The 20,296-nt window shown below is 37.4% G+C and overlaps 1 protein-coding gene across 2 annotated transcripts; it reads left to right on the forward strand.

Moving 5' to 3' along the window:
- The first annotated feature begins 223 nt into the window (after window positions 1–223).
- LOC120266534 (cytochrome P450 724B1-like) lies at window positions 224–20,263 on the forward strand. Of its 2 annotated transcripts, XM_039274174.1 has the most exons (13): window positions 224–288; window positions 1,398–1,467; window positions 3,030–3,102; window positions 3,201–3,268; window positions 17,610–17,864; window positions 17,969–18,293; window positions 18,397–18,549; window positions 18,654–18,911; window positions 19,037–19,126; window positions 19,210–19,288; window positions 19,365–19,471; window positions 19,753–19,877; window positions 20,076–20,263. In XM_039274174.1, the coding sequence occupies exons 2-13, from the start codon at window positions 1,451–1,453 to the stop codon at window positions 20,179–20,181; spliced, it is 1,656 nt and encodes a 551-aa protein (XP_039130108.1). In that variant the 5' UTR covers window positions 224–288; window positions 1,398–1,450; the 3' UTR covers window positions 20,182–20,263. The 2 variants fall into 2 exon arrangements, with proteins under 2 accessions (XP_039130108.1, XP_039130109.1); XM_039274175.1 differs by lacking the exon at window positions 17,610–17,864.
- Window positions 20,264–20,296: the final 33 nt, after the last annotated feature.

Genomic DNA, 20,296 nt, shown 5'->3' on the forward strand with positions numbered 1-20,296 from the left:
GAATTATATGGTTATTTAGAATGTCTTGAAAAGGGTTGCTTTCTCTTTCAAACAGGGATCATTAATACTATCATCTGCATGTTTCCTTTTTTTCTTATTGGAGCTATGTAATGCTTCAAATAGTTTAGTAGCCCAGATAAATTCACATTCTGGGATTTAATGGCATGCACAATCATAAATCATGACTGACTGGTGTTTCATTTCCTTTTCTGCTTTTTGGTTCAAGGCGTTTGTTGACAGTGGAGCACAATCTACAATAGTATCGAAAAACTGTGCCGAACGCTGTGGGTATGGCTAATCAATCACTGTCAAATAATATTACTGTGATTTCCTTTTTGATCTTTTGGCTGTATCTTGACTGTAACTGTAGTAGATATGGAAATGATTTTGCTTGTAAGAGATACATTTTTATGTTTCTCTTGTTTTCTGGTAATTGGTGAGCGGAGAAGTACAACATGGCACAGCATATTAAGGGAATAAATCCACATTGGAGATTCAAAAATATAGTGTTTCGTCCCTATTTACATTTAGGGCAGGCATTGAGTTAGATGATCTACAGGTTTGATGTGCACCTTATGAAACATGCCATTTCTTTGTTCAATGTTAACAAGAATCATATAATATCCTGGGGTAATTGCACTCATATCTGATCTCTGATTTCTTTGTTGCTAAGTTTTTTCCTTTGAAAAGTCCATCCTTTCTCTTTCTTTGTGGGCATAGTTGCTTCAACCTGATTTAACTAGTTAAATTGGGATTTTAGTACACATCATGCATGCAAAACATTAATTATGCTGCACACTTTCTGATTGGATGTGATCTGTAGTAATGAGAAAATACAATAGAAAATGATTTATATTCATCAGCATACTAACTGCCATAGTTGGCATGATATTGAGTCCATCTACATCATGTGTTGATGGCTGTATTGAAGATAAAGGATTCACTTCTTAATATTCATAGACATAGTTCTAATGGAATTTAGAATTTGACTAATTCCTGCCTGTTTGACATATCAGATTGTCTGTTCAGCTTAGTTAGGCTTGTAGTTCATAATACATATATATATTAACTTAGATTTTTTGACTGTGGTTACTTATCTGATATAATATCTTTTGCCATATATTCAGCTTGTTGGCTGTATAAGATCAAAGATAGTGTTGAAAAATAGCCTACTAAATAATAGTTGTATACAACTATGTATATTAGCTGTAAGTAATCTGTTTTATAGCTGTGATTAGGCTATATTAAGATATTCTAATTTTGGTTGATTGCACTCATGATTGTAGAGATTACCTTTTAATTGTAGAGATTACTTATCTTGTAATTATTCAGCCATTTAAGCTCCTGTAAAGCAGAGAAACATCAAGAAATAATAAAATCTTGTTCATGTTTGATAGATACAAGGGAGTTGCGGTCGGAGTTGGCCAGTCAGAGATACCGGGTAGGATACATGTTGCCCCAATCAAGGTAGTTCTTCCAGCGGTTATTCATTGATTGCATCTTTCATACAGATCATTCTCTTGTTGGTCAAGATGATTCATTCATTTTGTTAACACTTTGTACATGTTCACATGTTCATATGTTCATCCTAGTTTTGATCTATATAACTTGGCACTCCATCAATTTCGGCATGATTTTCACATCACTTGATGTCTGTTTTAGTTGGTAATATTTTTATTCAACTGAAAGTTTATTCTTGTAAATGTGAGTGCGCAAAATCTGGTTATTAAAAAATTAGTATATTAATAGCATACTTTGGATAGAAAAGTGTAAGTACAGAAATACATTGCTGGTCATTGAATTTACATGTTGAGCATAGCAACTAAGGCACATTCTTCCACTCAAGTTCCCAACACTTCCATTCAGGGGGCGTTCATTTTAGGGGAATTGGGCGGAAGTGGAGAAGTGGGGGAAGTGCCATTTCCCTGAAGTAGGGGGAAGTGACATCACTTTCAGTAGTTCTGGTGTTCATTTGTCAGAAAGTGAGAAATAGAACCGGAGAATTTAGGTGTTGGGTGAAGTTCTATGAGTTCAAAAATGACTTTGAAAGTGAAAGGAAGGGAGTTTTTATAGATTGGTTCACTTCCTCCCACTTCAGTAAAAAAAATATTGAAGTGGGTTTAATTAAAAATCCACTTCAATCTGAAGTGGGGAAGTGACACTTCCCCCCACTTAAGCACAAATGATCACTAAAAGTGGGGGAAGTCAGACCACTTCCCCTCACTTTCGCCCAGTTCTCCCGAAATGAACGCTCCCTCAATCTAATACTAAGTAGGAAGTGAACTACTTCGCCAGTAGAACACTTAACCTTATCAATCATGCACTTGAACTTTTTCTTTCTTCCTTGGCCACAGCCCCTCTGAAACTCCACCATGTCAGGATTTATTGTGCCTTTACCCTTTGTGAATCCTCCAGGTTCATGTTGTCATCTGGAGCCCTTGCCAGTAGATCAAATGATCAGATTGTGAGACCACACATCCATTGCTTCACTACTAAAAATCAACTATAGGAAACATTCTGAAAGAACTTTACAGTCATCTACTGAGATGTTTAGGATGCACATCAATCTATTGACAACCCTAGTTTATGCTTTTGAGTCTAGTTGCAACACAGAGGTGAAGCGATTGATTCTTGGGTTTGGGTTTGGCATCTTGTATGTGAATTTTTAGAACTCTTCAAATTTGACTTGTTCGTATAGTCTTGAGCATGCGTACTAGATAGAGTCTATAGATAAATTTTTTAACAAGTAAATATCAGTTATAGGTTTTGTTGTCCATGTTAGCAAGATATGGTACTGAAATACCCTAGCTAGAGAAACCTACGTGCATTTTTCCTTCAAGTGCCTGCTTTCATTATCCTTTTCCACTCATGCTTTAATTTCAGTTGTCCCTTCATCTCTACTTAGCTGCAATGAATTTTTTCTTACTTGCTATACAAAACATAGATCTCAGAGAGCCGGAAACCACTTTCATTAAAATTTCAAAATCTGTCAATTTGATTAATCTTAATGCTGCTTTTATTTGTGATAGATTGGCCATCTATTTTACCATTACTTTTTCACTGTTATGGACACCCCAAATATGGATCTTCTGTTTGGACTGGGTATGTTTCGGAAGCATTAGGTACATTGCCTAACTAGCTATGTTCCCGTTTTATATGCTCAAGACTTTTGTGATGACCTCCAAGTTGTTTTTGTGCAGTGTATTATTGATTTGAAGGAGTGTTTAAAGAGTGGGTGGTGGAGAGGTTTCAATGCCATTTTTGCAAGGTTCTTTCTGATGAGCAGTTTATTTTATGTTTATGTTTTTCCAATCTAAAATGGACTGCTTATTTGGTGTAGTTGTTAGTTAGCAACTTATCTTCTTGTTCTTGGATTTAGAATGTTTGTGATGCAACTCACAACTTATGTTTGTTTCTGTTTGTTTTTTTTCACTTTTACCTGTGCTTACCATTGAATCAACTTTTTTTTATTTCAAAGGACATCCCTTTATAGATTCATCATGAAGTACATGACGAGAAATATATACTTTTTTGGTTTGAGGATCAAAACACCTATAACCTTTGTGATTTAAGGAATTGCCAAGAAAGACGCACATGATAAATTTAGGTGTAAGTTGGTCAGATTGAGTGGATATAAGAAAGTAAAAATGAACACATTTGAAAAAACGAAGGTGTGATATGTTAGATTTTATGAGGTAGAGGGTTTCATGAGGGGATTTATGATTGAGGATAGGTGTGGGAAGAAGATTGATGAGATAGACAGCCGTTGAAAAGGTTTCGAACCAGAAAGGTTTGGGTAGAGATGCATGAACAAGCAAAGCAAGGGCCGGTTTCAGTGATGTGGCGAAGTTTTCGTTTAGCAAGCCCATTTTGTTGAGGTGTGTGAGGACAAGAGATTTGATAGGATATACATTAAGTGGATAAGTAGTGAGCAAAGGAACCCTTGATAAGTTCATTGGCGCCATCACATTATAACATCTTAATGTTATTAGAGAAGAAATTTTCAGTTATGGTTTTGAAATGTTGAAATTGGTGAAGGGCTTATGATTTGTGAGTTAAAGGATAGATCTGTTAGAAGAGAAGGATAAGGAGAGAATGATCATCTATGTTTAATGTGACAATGTATACAGTATATAGATATATACATTAGAGTAAATAGTAATGGGCTTTATATGTTTTAACACCCTTCTTCAAACTCAAGGTAGATCAAGAGGATCTGAGACACAAAGTTTGAGAAGATGGAACCGATGTTCTCAAATCTGGGCCTTGGTGAAGAAGTCGGTAACTTGAGACTCAGACGGCACATACTGAACAGCAATGATCGACTGCTGACAATGTGAACATGTGAAAGATGCATCAACACCAATATGCTTGGTAAATTCATGCTTCACGGGGTCATTGGCAATCTGTATAGCACCGGTGTTGTCACAGAGGAGTAAGAGTATTACATGAGACACCAAATTCAACCAACAACCAATGAAGCCATACAATTTCAGATGTGGTAGTAGTAAGAGCCTGAAATTCCGCCTCAGTACTATAACGTGACACCACAGTCTGTTTCTTGGACTTCCATACAAGAAGAGAAGTGCCAAGAAATATGCAATAGCCAGTGATGGACCGGCGGTCAACAGGGTCACTCGCCTAGGTGGAATCCAAGTACGTATGAAGCTGAAGTGGACTGGAATGGGCATAGAACAGACGTCGAGATGTTGTCCTCAGATAACGCAACTCACGAAGTAAATGGCCGTAGTTAACTAAAGTAGGAGTATTAACGAACTTGCTTAACACATGAACAACATGAGCAATATTAGGCTTGATGATGGTAAGATGGACAAGACTGCCCACAATATGACAATAGCGAGAAGGATACTCTAGTGGTGTGCCATCCGTGGGATGTAGTTGAACATGAAGCTCCATTGGTGTAGCGGCAGCCTGTGAGTCAGTAAGGCCAGAGCGTATAATGAGATCCTGAATATATTGATGCTGAATAATCATCTACAGAAGTTACCTCGATCCCCAGAATATAGTTGAGGTCCTAGATCAGACATCATAAACTGTTGGTTGAGACGTTGCTTCACAAAAGTAATATACTCCATATCATCACCAGTAATCAACATATCATCAACAGTGCAGAAAGAAGCTGCGACCACGCCGAGAGATATGGATGAATAATGCAGGATCATGATTGCTGGGCAAAAAACCAGCTGCACGTACCACAGAACTAAACTGCTCAAACCAAGCACATAGAGGTTACTTGAGACCATGGAGAGCACGACGAAGGTGACAAACATAACCTTCAGATGTCTCAATGCTAGGGGATGAATGCATATATGCCTCATGTAAATCACCGTGAAGAAAAACATTCTTCACATCCATCAGAGAGATAGTCCAAGAGCGAACAATAGCCACAACAATCAGAGTGCGAATTGTTGTTAGATGAACCACAGGAGCAAAAGTCTCATCATAATCACGACCATGTGCCTGCTGTAAACCACGAGCCACAAGACAAGCCTTATAGCGTTCTATTGAACCATCAGACTTTGTTTTGACCTTATACACCCACTGACATGTAATAGAAATGACCTGAGCAAGTAGATAAACAAGATCCCAAGTGCCTGTCTTTTCCAAAGCTGAAAGCTCCTCAGATATAGCCAACTACCACTCAGGGATACTGGCTGCCTCGTGATAAGTTCTGGGCTCATATACAACATCAACAGTAGGAAAACCATTTTGGTCAGGTATAAAAATAGTAGTACGATCACGAAAGTCATACCGAGATGTCGAGGCAGGTAATAGACCATCAGACACTACATTAGTGGTACTAGCAAGAGCTTCAAAAAGAGCAGAAATGGAGAGCTGGGATCATGAGGAACTTTAGGCCGACGACGATAGTGATAAGGATAAGTGTCAGAAGCTAAGGATGGAGGTATAATGGAAGATGGGGTTGGTATAACAGAAGATGGAGCTAGAGGTGGAGTAGGATGTGAAGAAGGAACAATGGAAGACTGGTAGGAACCAATTCCAAAGGAGGAAGTTGAAGAAACGAAATAGACTCTTGGAAGAAGGAGAGGAAGAGGAAGGTTGAGTAGTAGAAGAGTAGAAATAAGGATGAATTTTGTCAAAAGTGACATCGCCAGATATGCGAATGCGACAAGCAGAAGGGTCATAGCAACGATAGTCCTTATGCTCAAGACTATACCCAAGAAAGACGCTTAATTGATTGATCTGTTAACTTGGTACGTTCATAAGGTGTAAGTAAGACATAATAGACAACCAAAAACTCGAAGATGATCATAACGAGGAGGAGAACCGAACAAGATTTCTCCTTGACATTTACCTTAAAAAGAAGCGGATGGTTGCATGTTGATGAGATAAACTGCCGTGGAGACTGTCTCAGCCTAGAAATGAGCAAGTACAAAAGATGAAATTAGAAGAGTCCGAGTAGTCTCAATCATATAACGATGCTTACGTTTAGCGATCCTATTCCGTTGATGAGCACCAGGACAAGAAAGTTGAGGAAGAGCATCCTCTGATGAGAGAAATTGACGAAAAATAGTGGATAAATACTCTCCCCAGAATCATAACGAAAAACACGAATGACATTAGAAAACTGAGTGAACCATGCTAGCAAACGACTGATAGATAACAACTGAGATCGATGTTTCATGAAATAGACCAATGTATATCTGGAGTAATAATTAATGAAAATGACATATTACTTGTGACCACTCTTGGAATTAAAAAGCGCAAGACCCCAAACATCACAATGAGCTAAATCAAAACGACGACTAGACTTAGAGATGTTTACAGAATATGGGAGTTGTACTTGCTTGCCAAGCTTATAACCGGAACAATGAAAACCAACATCAATAGACACACGACCCAAAACACCCTGATGAGATGAACTAAAGAAGACAAACGTGAGCCCCATAGATGACCTAGGCGATGATGCTGCTGTGGAAAAGTAGCAGAAGCAGGAAAAACAAATCACTGAACATGAAGCGTAGAAGTAGGAACAGTGGAAAGCGTAGGCATAGTGGAAGGAAAAGGAAGAGAGGCGATCTAGAACGTAGAGTAGCGATAATCACTACGGCGATGGTCGATACCAATCACAGCTTTGGTCTAATGGTTCTGCACATGGCAAGAAGAATCATCAAACCCAACAAAACAGTGAAGGTCGGTGAGTTGGCTAAGAGACATAAGATTCATAGACAGCTTAGGAACGAGGGACACATTAGGAATAATAAATCAAGAAGTATAAATAATCCCTTAATGTGTGACAGAATAAGGAGTTCCATCGGCGGCCTGAATATACGTACTATGAGGAGCAAGTCTGTAGGATGAAAGCGGAGAACCATTTGAGATTATGTGAAAAGAAACCTCTAAGTCTAAGATCTAAGAGGAAGCAATAGTACATGATGTTGATATTGAGGCAGCAGATCCAGATGCACGGACAGGAGGATCAAAACAAGAAGCGCTAGTAACAACTCCGCGATGAGATTCTAAGGAGTGTGTGACCCAAAACTCAGCAAGTTGCTCAGGATGTACTTGAAGTAGTTATGAGCACGATGATCTGTCTTCTTGTAGTGGGTGCAGATGATAGTGCCTGCAGAAGAAGCCTTGATCACTCCAACCCGATGAGGAGCCGCCAAAACAGTGTGTGAGATCACTGAAGTAGCAGCAAGAGCATGAAGACGTGTCTCGGCAATTAAATCTGTAAGTGTTGTAGCAAAAGTAGGAAATGGAGTATGTCCAAGAAGTTGAACGCATACTGGCTCAAACTTGGTGTGAAGGCACATCACAAACTGGAACATGAGGTTCGGTTGCTCATGTTTTTCCTTTTCGGCACAATTCTTGCAACCAGAGCATCCCTTCGGCATCAAAGCATCCAACTGACCAAATACACGAGTGAAGACCATGATGAATTCCTCTACTGATAGATCCCGTTGGTGAAGACTATGTAGGTTTTGTAGCAGGGAGAACTTGAGTGGCTCACTAGTGTGTAGATAGCGTCGTTGAAGATAGTCCCAAATTTCCTAAGTTGATAAATGATCGACAAAGCTAATCCCGATGGAAACATCAGTACTCATGCACAAGATACCATGACACGATCATCGGTAACCCGCGAAGCCTTGACAACTGTTGCAGCAGTTGTCGCCTTATCAGGAGGATCGTCAATGAGATGAGAGGCGAGACTATCTGATCGCAAAAGCATGCGTATCGAAAATGCCCACCCACGATAATTATGACCATTAAGTCTAATATGTGTGAAGAAGAGCACCACTGCCAATAATAGGATCAGAGGGCTGAATTGGATTAGCCATTCTTTATTGTTGCATGTCACTGTACGTTGTCACTGTACGTTGTCACTGTGTGTCGGGATTGTGCGCCGTCTGTGTGCTTGTCTCCATGCAGGTGTCTCTTTGTGTTTGTAAAAGTTCTTTGAATTGGATTCCAGGAAGATGATTGAAACTCAGAAAAGAGTGGTCAGCGACGACGACTTGAGTAAGGCCGGCGCAGGCAAATCCGGTGTAGGTGCGGGATCTGATATAAGGTATGGAGGAGATGTAGATAAATGGATGGAGATCTGACCAAGATGGCTGGAAATGGCCGGAGAGGATGAAGATAATCGGAGAAGAAAAAATATTAGATAGTGGCCGAAGAAGATAGATCTTGGCCGGAAGTTGAGACGGAAGATGACCGGAGTTAAGGTTTCTCAACCCTCTCTGATACCATGTTAGAATAGAAGGATGAAGAGAGAATGGTCATCTATGTTTAATGTCACAATGTATACAAGTATATATATACATTAGAGTAAATAGTAATGGGCTTTATATGTTAAATAAGATCCATGTGAAACGACTAAAGTCATCAATAAAGATGATAAAATAACGATAACTCGATGGAGAAAGAGTTGGGGATGGTCCCCAAATATCACAGTGAATTAATTGGAAGGGTGTTGTAGACACACGAGATGAGGATGGAGAAGAAAGTCTAGTACTTTTACCTTGAAGACATGAAGTACAAGATTTTATTACATGAGACTTAAAAGGTAGAATTTGTGATAAAATAGAAAATTTTTTATTGCAAGGATGACCTAACCGTTGATGCCAGATGGCAGATGAAACTTGATGGAATTGTTGAAGGCATGGGAAAGCAGCATTAGATAGAGATTGCCGTGATTTTACCTGTGAAAAGGGTGTCATGGTTTTTAGGTCTTTCACAATGTAACCAAAAGGATTAAATTCAATCAAGCATAAATTATTAGGGACAAATTTGACATCGGTTAAAAGATTTGCAGTGAGCTGGGGAACAACTAAGATATTATGAGGTAAAGAGGTTTAGGGTGTTTTATTAGTGTTATTGTGCCTGTGGAGGTTATAGGAGGAGAATTACGATTTCTGACGAGCATTTGAGCTGGACCTTCATAAGGCTCCACAGATTCCAGAAGTTAGTTAGGGGTCGTGGGTTGTTGCACCAATGTTTGGTAGCCATTTGATAATGTTGCTTGTGGTAAAAGGTTGGTTGTTGTGGTTATTTTAAAGACTCATGGCTGAAAGGGCATTGTGAATAGTAGTAGGATTGGTGCGAGGATTAGGTTGGGCCTGGGAAGCATGTACATGACAAAACAGTCAGTGTCCGACACGGATACGCCGTGGACATGGTCGGACACCGTATCTGACACCCTCTAAATATGATTGGGCACCTCTTAACTCACCTAGACACGGCCGAACTTGATTGTTGGTGGCAAATTTCGTCTAATCTTTGATTACAAAGGTTCGGGTCGAGATCTTCGTTGGCATGAGGCTCGTAGGAAGATGAAACTAGAGGTGATGAGGGGTGCAGTGGTGGAGAGAAGAGGGGTGCTGCACATGAAGACAGAGGCGGCAGTTGCGAGGGATCGAGGAAGGTGTTTTATGAGGCTTTGCGCGGTGAGAGGCTTTGCGGAGAAGCGCGTTGGTGGAGGAGAGACGCTGTGTGCGGAGATGATGAGGGTTAGAGAGGTGGATGGGAGTCTTTGCGCGCATTGGTGACGAGGGTTGGAGAGGTGGAGGAGAGGCTTTGCGCAAAGGTGATGAGGGTTAGAGAGGTGGTTTGGTGGAGGAGAGGCTTTGTGCGCGTAAGTGACGAGGGTTGGAGAGAAGAAGAGAGGCACGACGGCTGATAGGGTTCCAGGCCTTTTAAGATCTAGGGTTCCTCCACAAACATCAATCTTGACCGCTGATTTATTTATTTATTTTTTAAACAAATTTGTTTAGTCTCATTTGCAATTTATTCTTAATAAATATTTATTGTATGATATTATAAACTGAAATATCAAATTTAAATAACAAATTTAATATAATTATAATTCTATTTTATATTATATTATATCATTATTTATCTTTAAATTGAACATGAAGGAAGCTTTTGTTGATGTTAGTGTATTTACTATTGTTATGTCAATGTTGAAGACTCTTTCTTAAGCATAATTGCAATAGATTTAATATGAAAATTATTTATATTTAAACAAAACATATAATTATTTACATTACAATGAGTATTTTACATTAAAATATATATAAAAAATATTTTTTTATTGTCGTGTCCCCGACATACCTGTGTCCTTAATTTTCAGAAATTGTTGTATCGCCGTGTCCATGTCGTGTCGTGTGGTGTCTCCATACCCATGTTCATGCTTCATAGGGTTGAGCATTGCGAGAGTCAAAGTAATGAAATCGACATCTGGTAGCATTATGACGAAGTTTGTAATAAATTTGACATTTAGGGTATAGGTGTAAGATGGTCAGAGGTATGGGTTTAAGTTGGTGGATTAATGTGAATGGCTAAAGGATTGCAGTGCGGTGCTTGGGTGTAAAATGGATTGGGTTTGGGATGGATGTGGAACATGTGAATAAGTGGGACGAGTAGTTTTATGGAAGGAATTGTGCCTTATGGATGTCCGAGTGCCGCCACGTTGATCATCGTATCCACTAGATCTGTCATTAGGAAAATTGACCTCTGTGAAAGCTACTTCAGAAGACACATCGCGAGTTGAGTGATATGCAGCAAGACGTTGCTCATGAAGAAGCAGTTTGGCGCGTAACTCTGAAAAATGTGTGTCACGATTTTCCATCACAGTCACAAAACTCTCATAGTTTGACGGGAGTCCAATAAGTGCAAAGAGGACCAAGTCACCGTCAGAAACAGGATCACTAGTGGCTGCGAGGTCTTCAGTCGTGCTAGAAAGGGTAGATAAGTATTTTACAACGGAAGATCCTCTTTTCTTTGTTGTGTGGCGGTGGTGTCGAAGAACAGATCGACGAGTGAAGGTTTGTTGCAAGAAGTGTTATTCAAGAGTCATCCACAAGTTTCGGGAGGTTGTATAGTCTAAAGCCAAAGATGCAACAGTAGATGGTAATGTAGCCATTAGACATCAATAGACAAACTTGTCATTCTTCTACCATTAAAGGAAATCTGAGGTCAGTTCTGTAGAAGTTGATGTGTTGGGCTTGGCAGGTGATGGGATAGTGCCGTCAATGTAGCTGAAGAGGTCGTGGGTGAGTAGTATGGATTGCACTTGGTTTTTCTATATGAAATAGTTTGTTTCATTGAGAGTGATGGTAATGAAATTGGTGATGTTGGAAATTGGCAATGTAGTGGTTGCAATTGTGGTGGGAATGTCTAGAGAAAAAAAGTGGATGTGGTTGGCTGAAAGGAGAAAAAGAAAAAATTAAAGGTGGGCTCTTGATACAATGCAGAAACTCAAACTTGTATTTTTGTATATTCGTAAATGAAAGGCTACAAGGCTATTTATACAACTTTTCTGTATCTAAGAACGGAAGTGAAAAATATTGTAGAAGGATTTCATGACTAAGAAAATACGATCACAAATTTAAAAATATACAAAGAATATTAATTAAATAACATGGAAGATATGTTATGGGATATCAATAGAAGGAGATATGCCAGAATATCTGAAAATATGGAAAGTAGATCATGTGTTATCATTATGTAGATATGTTATGGGATATCAATGGAAGGAGATATGCCAGAATATCTGAAAATATGGAAAGTAGATCATGTGTTATCATTATGTATACATAACATATATATATTTACATAAGCTTTTGAATGTTTTTAATGGGAGCATGTTTGTATTAATTAGTGAATATATAGGTAGTGATTTCTCTCTGTCTATAGATTCATGTGCATATCTGACCTTTTAGCTGACAAAAGCATAGCTAGATGCTATACTAGAGAGAACTAAATCTAAACTTGTTGAGTTATCTGAAGAAAAAGTTGTAGCTTGCTTGTCCTCACAAAGCCTCTCTCTCTATAAAGAAACTCAAACTTGTATTTTGTATATTCAGAAATAAAAGACTACAAGACTATTTATAAACTATTCTATATATAAGAAAAGAAGTGGAATTGTTAAGATCGATAGACGGTAACAACACAAGATATTAAAATAAAGCAGGAAAAATAAAAGGAGCCAAAATTACGTGGTTCGGCTTTTTGATACCTACGTTCACAGGAGGAGGAGAAATTTTCCACTATAGAAATTGTAGATATACAAGTAGAGATTTCACTCGATGCTTCTCAACTAAAAAACCTAAACACACTCATTCATCCAAGAACCACTCTTGGTGTTTTTGTTGTTGTGTGTATTTCTTAACATGACCAAAGGGCCATGTATTTATAGGCAAAATGTACCAACCAAAAGTGCATGCATTCATACATGGATGTCAAAAGTTGTGGCTCCATGCATGTTTAAATGGAGGCTTCATACATGCTTGTCAAAAATTAAGGGCTACCCTAGGGTTTAGGCATGAACAACATGTGTAAAAATTTAAGGCATATTTTACACATATTTAATAAAATCTTCATCTTGCCTTGAATTTTGTATATTTCAAGCTTCAAAATCTCCTCTTCCTCCGAAGTAACCCTGAAGGGTAGTCAAGTGTTGAGTATGCCAATTAAGTTCAAGCAATGGATGAACTTGGCTAGTGGTAGAGGCTTGGTTAACATATCACCAAAATTATTTGCCAATTAAGTTCATTGTACAGGCCTCGTAGCCAAATTGCCTCTTTAATAGCTTAAAAGTCACCGCCATATATTCCGCTTCAATAGTAGATAAGGCGACTGTAGATTGTAAAGTTGATTTCCAACTAATGGCACTGTTTCCTAATGTAAAAACATAACCAATCAAAGACCTTTTATCGAGATCTCCTGCATGGTCTGATTCAGCATAACCAACCAAATTATTACTGCCACTGCAAAACTGTAAACAAGTATCAATAGTACATTTTAAATATCTTAAAATCCACTTTACTGCTTGCCAATGAGTTTTACCTGGATTTGTCATATATCAACTAACAACACTAACTGCATGTGAAATATCAGGTCGAGTACATACCATAGCATACATGAGGCTACCTACTGCGCTAGAATATGGAACCTCCTCCATGAAGTTTCTTTCTTCATCTGTCTGAGGTGATAGTGTTGCTGAAAACTTAAAATGTGCAGCAATAGGAGTACTCACAGATTTGGCTTCTTTCATGTTAAAACGTTTTAGGATTTTCTTAACATAGTTCTTTTGAGTAATTAGTAATTTTCCTGCTTTCCTGTCTTTTAGAATTTACATTCCAAGGATTTTCTTTGCTGCCCCAAGATCCTTCATTTCAAATTCTTCACTTAATTGAGCCTTCAATTTCTCAATTTCAGAAATATCTTTTGCATCAACTAACATGTCATCCATATACAACAATAAGTATATGAATAATCCATTTGCTATTTTTCTAGAATAAACACAACTATCATAGTTGCTTCTTGCAAATTCATTACTAATCATGAATGAATCAAAATCTTTTGTACCATTGCCTTGGAGATTGTTTTTAGTCCGTACAAAGATTTCTTCAACAAGCAAACATGACCTTATTTACCTTCAACTTTGAGACCCTCTGGTTGTTGCATGTAGATCTTTTCTTCAAGCTCGCCATGTAAGAATGCAGTTTTAACATCTAACTGCTCCAACTCCAGATTATTCATGGCCACCAAAGCAAGTAAAACACGAATAGAATTATATTTTACAACAAGTGAGAAAACATCATTTAAATCTATACCTTGTGTTTGGTTGTATCTTTTTGCAACTAGCCGTGCTTTATATCTTGTTGTTGTAATGCTTGTTGTGCATTCTTTTGTATTGAAAACCCACTTACAACCAATAACTTTCTTTTTTGTTGGTGGTTTGACAAGTTTCCAAGTGTGATTCTTGTGCAAAGACTCCATCTCTTCTTCCATTGCTATTAACCATTTATATGAATTTGTACTTAAAATGGCTTCTGAATATGATGATGTCTCTCCAGTATCATTTATGTCCTCGGCTGCTATCAAAGCATAAGCAACCAATTCCGCATAATTGCTTCCAAATTTAGAAGGTACTTGTGGTTTTCTCCTTCCTCAATCTAGAGCAATAGAGTATGGTCGCTTCTGTTCGATTTCATCTGAACTTGTTTCTGAATCATGAAGTGAACTAGATGGTCTTGATTCTACCTCTGTTGTTGATGGTGACTTGTGCTGAGCTGGTTGATCATCAACATTTAGCTCGGCCTTCTCGATGTCATCATCTTTCTTGTCTTGATTTTGTTGTATAAAGAACTCCTTTTTTTTATTTAAGTATAAAAGCTTCATAAAAAATAACATCTCTACTGATCATGAATTTGGGAAATGTTAGATCAGGACACCATAATTTATAGCCTTTTACTCCTGATGGATATCCAAGAAAGATACATTTCTTGGATCTGGGCCCTAATTTTCCGTCATTTACATGCATATATGCATGACACCCAAAAATCTTTAAATTTGAGTAGTCAACAGGCTTACCTAACCATACTTTTTCAGGAGTTTTGAATTCAAGTGGTACTGATGGAGATTGATTCACCAAATAGCAAGCCATGTTAACAGTTTCTGCCAAAAACTTTTAGGCAGTTCAACATTTGAGAGCATACACCGAGCTCTCTCAATAAGGATTCGATTCAAATGCTCAACAATTCTATTTTGTTGAGGTGTGTTTCGGACAGTGTGATGTTTTACAATTCCTTCATTGCTGCAAAACTCATCAAACTCCCTGTTACAGAACTCCAAGCCATTGTCTGTTCTGAAACGTTTGATATGCCTCTCAGTCTGCTTCTCTATCATTATTTTCCGCTTCTTAAATGTGGAAAAAGCATGGTTCTTGTGCTTCAAAAAATAAACCCAAACTTTCCTTGAATAATCATCAATGAAGGTAAGCATGTAGCTGGCATTTCCTTTTGAAGGAACTTTTGATGGCCCCCAAAGGTCTGAATGGATGTAGTCAAGAGTATCTTTGGTTTTATGAGTACCCGAACTAAAATTTACACGCTTTGTTTGCTGAAGACACAATGTTCGCAGAGCTCCAGCTTTCCTGTGCTTTGGCCGCATAAAAGACCCCTCTTGCTTAATAAGGTTAGGCCTTTTTCACTCATGTGGCCTACCCTCCTATGCCAAAGTTTAGTGACATCAGACTCTGGCATTATTGTGGAATCAACAACAATACATGTAGCTGTTGTACCATCTAAGATATAAAGGCTTTCAAATTTTAGAGCCTTCATCACAATAAGAGCACTTTTGCTAACCTTCATTACTCCACCTTCAGCTGTGTAGTTGCACCCACTAGCATCAAGGGTGCCCATTGAAATGAGATTTTTCTTCAGGTTAGGAACATGACGAACATCAATTAATGTTCTGATGATCCCATCATGCGTTTTGATGTTAGATTGATCCAATGCCTACAACTTTGCAGCAGCATTGTTGCCCATCAAAACAATTCCATCTTCAATAGATTCATATGTGGAAAACCAATCCCTATTGGGACTCATATGAAATAAGCAACCTGAATCCATGATCTAATCATTGTTAAATCTGCATTTATCAATGTTAGTGACTGAAAGAACTTCATATGTAGACTCATTTTCAGCAACACCTGCTTTAGTGGATTTTACATTTCTTTCTTCTTTATTTTTTAATTTGTAACAATCAGCTTTAATATGCCCCTTTTTCCGACTTAATATGCTCCTTTTTACGACAGTAATTGCAAATCAAATTTCTATATCTAGATTTTGATCTAGATTTATTATGCTTGAACCCCTTTCTTTAGGTCTTCCTCTAGCAATAAGACCTTCAGCCAAATTATCATTTTTATCTCCAACTATTTCTTTATCAATTATAATTTTAGAAAGCAAAGCTGTCGTGACCTCTGACAAGGACACAACATTTTTCCCATATAATAGTGCATCTCTAAAATGTCTATATGACGAAAGTAATGAACACAATAATTTCATAGCAACATGTTCATCTTCAATTTTAGAACCCACATTTTCTAAATTAAGTAGAATGGATGTATATTCTTCAAGTTGGGTTCTGATAGAAGTACCATCTTACATCTGAAATGAGTAATACTGAGTCAAGTGATATAGCTTGTCAGTTAGAGTCTTTCATGTAGAGGAACTCCAATTTTGACCATAAGCTAGCAGCCGTATCATCTTTTGATGACTTCTTGAAGAACTTCATTTGATAAACATAATTGGATCGTGTTGACAAGGCCTTTGAAATTAACTCATCCTTCTCTTCACTCATTGAGTCCGTCATATTATTTTTCTCTGACAAGGCTTTTTTTAGTCCATTTTGAATCAAAATGTTACACATCTTTATCTTCCATAAAGTGAAGTTTGTGTTACGATCAAACTTCTCAATATCAAATCTTGTAGTCGCCATTGCTTCCAACACAAATTTTTGGATGAATAAAATCTAACTTATTTTTTGATGTGGAGGATCTACGTTTAGTAGCAACCACAGAGCATACGACAAGTAGATATATTCACCCAAAAATGAAACCCTCTCTAATACCAATTTGTTAAGATCGATAGACAGTAGTAACACAAGATATTAAAATAAAGTGGGAAAAATAAAAGAAGAAGACACCAAAATTACATGGTTCGGCTTTTTGATGCCTATGTCCACGGGAGAAGGAAGAGAAATTTTCTACTATAGAAATTGTAGATATACAAATAGAGATTTCACTCAATGGCTCTCAACTAAAAAATCCTAACACACTCATTCATCTAAGGACCACTCTTGATGTCTTTGTTGTTGTGTGTATTTCTTAACATGACCAAAAGGCCATGTATTTATAGACAAAATGTACCAACCAAAAGTCCATGCATTCATACATGGATGTCAAAAGTTGTGGCTCCATGCATATTTGAATGGAAGCTTCATACATGCTAGTCAAAAATTAAGGGTTACCCTATGGTTTAGGCATGAACAACATGTGTAAAAATTCTAGCCATATTTTACACATACTTAACAGAAATATTCTAGGAGGATTTCATGACTAAAAATATACAGAGAATATTTACTAACTAATATGGAAGATATGAGATATCAATAGAAGGAGATATGCCAGAATATATGAAAACATGGAAAGTAAATCATGCGTTATCACTCTCTCTCTCTCTCTCTCTCACAAGTTTTGATAAAATGGAAGGAGCTGAAAATATGGAAAGTAAATCATGCGTTATCTCTTTCTCACAAGTGTTGATAAATAGGAAGCTCATTGAAGGGCATTGGAACATGAGAATGATGGTTGGAGTGCCGGTGTTTCTCTCTTGTGTTTTGCTGCTGTTACTTGCCCTTCTTCCCTTGGTTGTGCTCTTCTTTCACTTCCTCCCTTTGTTCTTGAACTTTAGAGCTAGTATTCCAAGTGGGATTTTTGGCTGGCCTTTAGTTGGTGAAACCTTGAGCTTTTTAACTCCCCATGCTTCTAATTCTCTTGGTGCTTTCTTAGAACACCATGTCTCAAGGTATATGCATGTCTCTATATATATGATCCTGATGAACTTTGTTATAATGTTTTTAAGGTCTAAAACTCACTTTTTTTGGTATGCTTGGGTGTAATGAATGGAAGATATGGGAAGGTGTTCAAGGCTCATCTGTTTTGCACTCCAACAGTGGTGTCTTGTGACCAAGAGCTGAACCAGTTCATACTTCAGAATGAAGAGAAGTTATTCCAGTGTAGCTATCCTAAACCCATCCATGGAATTCTAGGCAAGTCCTCCATGATAGTTGTTGTAGGAGACACTCACAAGAGGCTAAGGAACTTGGCCTTAACTCTAGTCACCACAACAAAATCCAAACCTTCTTATCTCTACGACATGGAGAGCATAGCCATTCATGTCTTGAACTCTTGGAAGGATAAATCCATTGTTTTCTTCTGTGAAGAAGCTAAAAAGGTATATATATATATGTATGTATGTATTTTTTTTCGATCTATATATATTAGGTTACCAATGCTTAATTTTCTAAAGTGATCTATGTTTATTTCTTATCATGCAGTTCACTTTCAGTGTAATTGTGAAACAAGTGCTTGGTTTGTCACCAGATGAGCCACAAACTAGTAAAATACTTGAAGATTTCCTTACTTTTATGAAAGGCTTCATCTCTTTTCCTTTCTACATCCCTGGCACTTCTTATGCAAAGGCTGTTAAGGTATTTATATAAATATGTAAATGTGTCTTTTTTTTTCTCTGAACTTTCAACTTCTCAGCTCTAACTTTCTCTAAAACCTCGTCTTTTTCTCTCTCGCTTTACAGGCTAGAGCAAAAATATCTTTCACAGTGAAAAGCATAATGGAGGCAAGAAGAAGAAAGCATGGAGAGGATTCAGCAAAGCAACAGCAAAAGGGTGATCATTTCCTTGATGTGCTTCTCTCTCTCACTAACTTATCTGAAGATGAGAAAGTTAGCTTTGTGCTTGATTCCTTATTTGGTGGCTATGAAACCACTTCAGTTTTGATGTCCATGGCTGTCTTTTTCCTTGGCCAATCTCCATTAGCTTTACAACAACTCAAGGTGCATGATCACCACTCTCATCCTTCAACTCTCTATAAAAACCCATCCAAAACAAACCCTTTATAAGCCTATTAATATTCTTTCTTGATGAAGATAAGTATTACTATTCTTGTTTTTATAAGCAGCAAGAACATGAAGAAATAAAGGCCAAGAGAAACAAGGATGAATATTACTTGTCTTTAGAGGACTATAAGCAAATGGAGTTCACTCAAAATGTAAGTGTTATATATTTAGAGAGAGAGGGAAAGGTTTCATTAATTTATCACTTTCTTTTTTTGAATGTCTTGTTGCTTTTCAGGTGATTAATGAGGCCTTGAGATGTGGAAACATTGTCAAGTTTGTTCATAGAAAGGCTCTCAAAGATGTCACCTTCCAAGGTGCTTCTTAATTTCACTTTGACCATGAATGCATGCGTCTTAAAAACCCTAACCCTAACCCTAATTTATCTGGCAGGACATTTGATTCCAGCTGGTTGGAAGGTCCTCCCTGTATTCAGTGCAGTGCACTTGGACTCATCACTTCATGACAATGCACTAGAGTTTCATCCATGGAGATGGGAGGTGATTAATTAATTACTTTTGCAAAAAATCCTTTCATGATCTTGATATTTATTTTTTCTTTTAAAAGGTTTGTTTATTGTTCCTTAAAGTTATGGACTTCTTTATTTCTTATTTGGAAAAGGATTTGATTAGTGTTCAATCATATCATAAAGTTGTACTTTTTGAATAATATAACCCTCTGGCGGCCTGGCCAGAGTCATCACCAAATCATTACTTCTTTATCTTTATTTATTTATTTATTTTTTTTAATTTTTAAGTTGTTAATGGTGTTGAATCCATAGAAGCAAGGTCAAATGACATGCAAGAAGTTTACTCCTTTTGGTGGTGGGCCAAGAATATGCCCAGGCTTTGAACTTGCCAAAGTAGAGACTGCCGTTTTTCTCCATCACCTTGTTCTCAATTTCAGGTATTTATTTATTTATTTTTAATGTTTTATCTCTAAAATAAGACATGATTAGGATAATGATATATATATATATATATATAGATATAGAGAGAGAGATGGAGATATGTTGATATATCATTTATATGCTATAGATAGTTTATATCTGCTGAAATGTACCAGTAAATGGTTTAATTATTTTTGTGTAAATTTTCTTTTTAGATGGAAACAAGAAGGTGAAGATTGTCCCATTGCTCATCCTTATGTGGAGTTCCCTAGAGCACTTCCATTAGAGATTGAACCAATTCCAATGGAATCATCATTTTGATGAGATCTTATTCTTTTTGCAGTGTGAGAGCCAAGATGATGTATTAAGTTCATTAATATATATATAAATATATATTAGCTTTATGTTTTATTTCTTATATATAGACATCATGCTT

The sequence above is a fragment of the Dioscorea cayenensis genome, chromosome 8 (assembly GCF_009730915.1).
Source record: "Dioscorea cayenensis subsp. rotundata cultivar TDr96_F1 chromosome 8, TDr96_F1_v2_PseudoChromosome.rev07_lg8_w22 25.fasta, whole genome shotgun sequence".
Taxonomy (NCBI): Eukaryota; Viridiplantae; Streptophyta; class Magnoliopsida; order Dioscoreales; family Dioscoreaceae; genus Dioscorea; species Dioscorea cayenensis.

Coding starts and splice junctions, on each gene's coding strand:
- LOC120266534 (XM_039274174.1), top strand. Junction 17,865..17,968: donor TTAGAACACCATGTCTCAAG/GTATATGCATGT, acceptor AATGAATGGAAG/ATATGGGAAGGTGTTCAAGG. Junction 18,294..18,396: donor TCTGTGAAGAAGCTAAAAAG/GTATATATATAT, acceptor CTTATCATGCAG/TTCACTTTCAGTGTAATTGT.